General features: G+C 35.3%; 1 protein-coding gene across 1 annotated transcript in view; it reads left to right on the plus strand.

Annotated features, from left to right (window-relative positions):
- The first annotated feature begins 2,524 nt into the window (after positions 1-2,524).
- The window catches only part of Zip102B (Zinc/iron regulated transporter-related protein 102B), a 13,030-nt gene continuing 10,554 nt past the window's right edge, over positions 2,525-5,000 (plus strand). The window contains exon 1 of the mRNA XM_043009502.2: positions 2,525-2,821. Within this exon, the coding sequence (XP_042865436.1) occupies positions 2,726-2,821 (96 nt within the window). The 5' untranslated portion in view covers positions 2,525-2,725. The remainder of the gene's footprint in view (positions 2,822-5,000) is intronic.

The following is a 5,000-nucleotide window of genomic DNA, read 5'->3' on the forward strand; positions in this document are numbered from 1 at the left end:
TCCCATATATTTAGTGATGATCAGCCAAATGAGAGAGAGAGTGAGAGAGAGAGGGAGAGGGAGATCTGAGGGAAACTTGAGAGATTTCTATATTCCTTTTACAATGATTATGAATGTAACTATTACTGCATAATTCAATCATGGAAGTTCTTGCAACCTTGTGTTATCATATATCATTCCATCTTGCAATAATGAACTGAAAGATATTTGCTAAGGCCAGTCATGCTTTGGCCTCTGCACTTCATTCTTTCTCAAAGGTAAACAAAACTCTGACATGTATATGCTGATAAGACAGCTTAGCTTCTTCATCTTCTTAGGGAGTTATCATAAAGGGAATTTGTGTGTGAAGCAGTCATGTCATTGCTTCACCTAGTCTCATTCTGATAGATTCCCAAATTTACATTAAAAAAGGTTTGCCATTACGTTCCAAATCAATTGAATACCCAACTCTAACAATCATTGCTTGTACATCATCATCATCTGACATTAAATTATACTCAAAAATAGGTTTTGCATTAACACTTACATATAATAATCATCTTATAACACTGACAAATCTCAAGAATGCATCAATATTCCTGGCCCCTTTCTCAAGCCATTATTCTTGAATACTTAGGGAGTGGAAAAGGTTGAAAAATCTGAAGATATAATCCATTTCATCTGAACTTTTATCATAAACTTATGAGCAATAATATACAAGAAAACAAGTCTACACAGAGAGGGACTACATTCATTGATGCATTAGGAAATCATAGAAATCAGAACTTAATATCAGATATTGTAGTGATCTTTTAATCAAACAAAAAAAAAAGACCAAGATTGATAGACAAATGGATATACATTGCATTAGTTTTTAAGTAGTTAATCTTAAGCAGTTAATCTCTGGCATTTATATCTAAATATGCAATTTAATCATTTCAAACAAAATAGAAAAAACAGGCTACCACCCCACATCCAGCTAAGGAAAACAAAAATATTCACAAGTGTAAACGTCAATGAATTTTCCAAAATCAACAGAAATTAATTTAGAATCAAAATAGGAATGAAATACTCATCAAACAGCTGCATAAGAACTTAATAATAATAAGGTTTAAGTCCTCATAAAAACTTAATTGAATAGAAGCCCCATAAAAGTACAGGAGCACTGAGCTGCCCAGTTCACATGTGTGCTGAAGTAACCTATAAACCCTTATCTCATTCCCTTTCCTATTCATGCTAATTAAAAATTTGGTGAATCATCATATGTTGGCTTTCATGGCATTACCATACAACTCAAATTTTATATTTACTCATAAAAAGTTGTACATATGTGAATAAATATCCATTTAATTAACATAATCTTAACAATAAAGGTAAAACAAAATATAAAAAGTAATCAAGATGAATAAATCAATAATAAATCAATCCTAGACAATATAAATCATACAATTGTTAAGTATGAAAATGATAAATAAATTGAAAGTGTGAACCCGTTCCCAAATAGGCCTATAACATCGTCAGGTGGTTCCTCACACCCGGTCTCTTTATACAACCCCTTCTTCACGCTTTTTACCCAAATTAAAACACTTCTATGTAAATTTGACAGTTCTAATCAACCCAGTAAACATCCCAGGAGGACAAATGTGTTGATATTTACTTACAGGAAATAAGAATTCGTTTTTTACTAATATAATGCAAATCCATGGTTGGGTTTTTGTACTAAGTGCCGAAACGTGATTCCTCTCTAAAGCCTGAGGTAAAAATAAGTTTTGCCCCATTTAGCATGAGAATCGGTGTTAATTAGCTTACTAATTAAAGATCTGAAATAATTTATGCAAAAGTAATCCTATTTTACTCACAAATGCCAATAATAAGACGGAGCGCCGCATCGCGTCCTCACACAGCCACGTCTAACCCAGGCTGATTGGAAAATGAAGAGTTTTGGCACATTGCGATCAAACTAAATCTTATGATATTCTATTGAATTATTTTTATTTTTCGATTAATAAATTTTCACACGCTAAGATTTTGTAATATGGTTAAAGAATGGTATTTGCAATCCAAAAGTATTTGCGAATTCATATGGTTTGAGAGCATTCTAGGGAATTTCCCCTCATCATTATTCACCCGGACCTTTAAATTACAGGTGTTTAGGAACAGGTTTCCAGATAGTTTATATACTTGTTTTCAAGGATAAGGCTTGACTCAGTCAAATATTCATATTCCTTAAGAAGTTTATAAATGTAGGATGCAGAGATTTCCGTTTTATCAACGAATTTGCAACAAAGCTCTTGCTCTTATTTATTCGTTACGTATGCAAATAATATGAAAAAATACCACCATTATTATTGTCTTTACAAGTTTGCTTTCAAAGAAAAAAATAACTATCAAAACATTTTTTACTACAAACAAGATGTCTTAACGTCTCCTAAAAACCCTCCCTAGAGCCCCTCGGGAGACAAAAAAAAATCCTAGATACCCCCTAAATAGACCACTTGAAATCCCCCTAGATCTGGCCCGAATCTCCCCCAGAGAGCAGCCGAATTTCCCCCGCACCTCCAGTGTTTACTTGTGTCACAGAAACAGCTGGAGGCAGTGAACGACAACACGGCGAATGCGATTTCTGCGGATTTTCTCGTCGTTGATTCTTATTCTCCGTTTATAATCCCGGGGATTTACATGGCCACGTGACTGGGCTTTGTTATCTGTCTTTGATTCACAAGAGGAGGGAGGAATCCGGCTAAAAATGGAGCCTGTTATGGTCCTGTCGCTCCTGTCCTTTGCCATGTTGGTCGGGTGTTACACAGCGGGTTCCATCCCTCTGGTCATGACTATGTCCGAGGTAAGTTATTTTTGGCTTTTAATGGAGGCTTTAGCCCTCTTTTGCATGGTGAGGTGTATGGTGCACGTAATATGATTGTGTGTCAGTGTGTCGTTGGTGGGGAATTGAAGGGTTTATGTTGACACATTTATCATGCTTTGTAATCTCACTTCTCATGGCTCAAGGTCGATATATACGATGTGTTGTGAAGACATTTATGTTATTTTCATTATCAATTGCTGATTGTATTTTAGCTTGAGATTAATCAATAGTTTAAGTTCCTTCTTTGCAAATGAAACAAGTGATGGGCAATTATTTAGGAAAATATTGGACCAATACAAGTGACAATTATCCAGTCGTCCAGTTAGGTCATTAACCCTGTTTGTTAGACTATTGCTCAGATAGGTTATGGTATAACATGTGATTTCTATTTAATAACTATGTCCGACATGATAAGAGATAGATCTTTATTTCAATATATTCAGTGTTTGGATATAGGAGTTGCTTCTGTGACATCACGGTTTACTTCAAGTAGTGCAGAAGTGAAAGTTTTTTATTGTAAAACTGTATGGAATTAGCATCATGATAAGTCTGGCAATTCTTTGCAATTTAAATGATTTCCTGGATTGAATAACTTGGCAGTTAGGTATGAATCTACTGAAGGTGTATATCTCTCCTAAAACAACACATTTTACACACTACTAGAATGAAGCCTCTAAGTGACCTTGCAAGAACCTTTAAATCTAAAGAGACAATGCTATGTGAATAGAAACTCAGAGAATGTATGAAATATATTGCAGATATCAATGGATAGCTTATGTTTCAATGAAGGATGCTAAGAGAGAAGGGTTAAATAATTTGCTTTATTGAAGACCTGGGCTATGTCTTTATTATCAGGAAGACTTTTTAAACCATTCACAACGGGACGTATTTCCACCTACTCCTGCCTACACCAGGAAGATAACAAGCATACGACACTTCGTTCCGGGGTGTATTGCTGTTGTACGGGGCTGCGCTAAACCTCTCAGTGAATTTTTCACCCACCCTGTTCTTATGGTTTTCATGAATGCGTCTAGAATTTAAAGGCACGTAAAAATATTGCCATATTCAGAAGAGTTTTAGTCAAAAAAACATGTTACAGCAAGGCTTTTGTAGTGTTAGTTTATTGAACTTTCCTTATATTCCTTATGAGTGGAAGCAATCTCTTAGTGGGGTATCAAAAAACTTGTTTTATACTTCATTTTTTGGCCAGTCACATTTGATTTTACAATAGTTTTTCAACTCAGATCATTTTATTCAGCCGATCAAGAAGAAGAAATTACCATGATGTCATCAATATCACGTAGTTTTCTGTAACGTCTTTTTTCTTACGTTATATCACATTTTATGACATTTAAACACCTAAATTAAAGTTACAGAGTCTAAGGAGTTATAAAAAAAGATTATATTTAAGAACAATCTAGTGTTCTATTGCTGACGTTTTAGCAACAGCCTTGCCTGGAACTCAGCGAGAAGATGCATGACATCTCAGGACATCACCCGTGTCTAGGGATAATTTAACCCATTCGTGCCGGTTGACATGCTGACACATTTTGTGGTTTTTGCATCACACACTGGGGCAAGATATCAGGGCAAGGCTGGCGCTCGGGATGAGCGACCGGGCAGCCCAGGCTTGCGGTTTGTGCGTCTGAGAATCTCGACACGTTAGACTTATGTATTCGAAAACCCCGGCATTGCGACTATGCAAAGCCGGAACCGCCCCGGCGTGAATGGGTTAAACCAATCAGGCTGCGGCTACTTACTGATTATGCCTTTGCCATATGTATATCTCATGATCACTACTAGTTTAGTGTTAAGTCACTTCGAGCAGTTGTTATAAAGTTATTCCTGATTGTTTCAGTCACATTTTGAAAATTATTTGTTGCACTCTAGCATGAAATGGTTTTATCTTGGTAGAGTTTTAAATAGATTAATAAATAAGTAAATGAACAATAATGATAAAAAAAAAAAAAATTAGGAGGAAAAAGTTTTATTCATGTTACCATTACTATCATCACCAATGTTATTATTATTTATTTCATTATTGTAATAATGGTGATAACAGTGATAGTAACTAATCACTTAACCCACTAATGATGAGGTATTTATTTGCCTAATGCTGCTCTCGCTAGGAAAATAACAAGCACATACAGCTTGCCGC

Source organism: Penaeus japonicus, unplaced genomic scaffold, assembly GCF_977035675.1.
Source record: "Penaeus japonicus unplaced genomic scaffold, GWHDUDI00000001_assembly GWHDUDI00000010, whole genome shotgun sequence".
Taxonomy (NCBI): domain Eukaryota; kingdom Metazoa; phylum Arthropoda; class Malacostraca; order Decapoda; family Penaeidae; genus Penaeus; species Penaeus japonicus.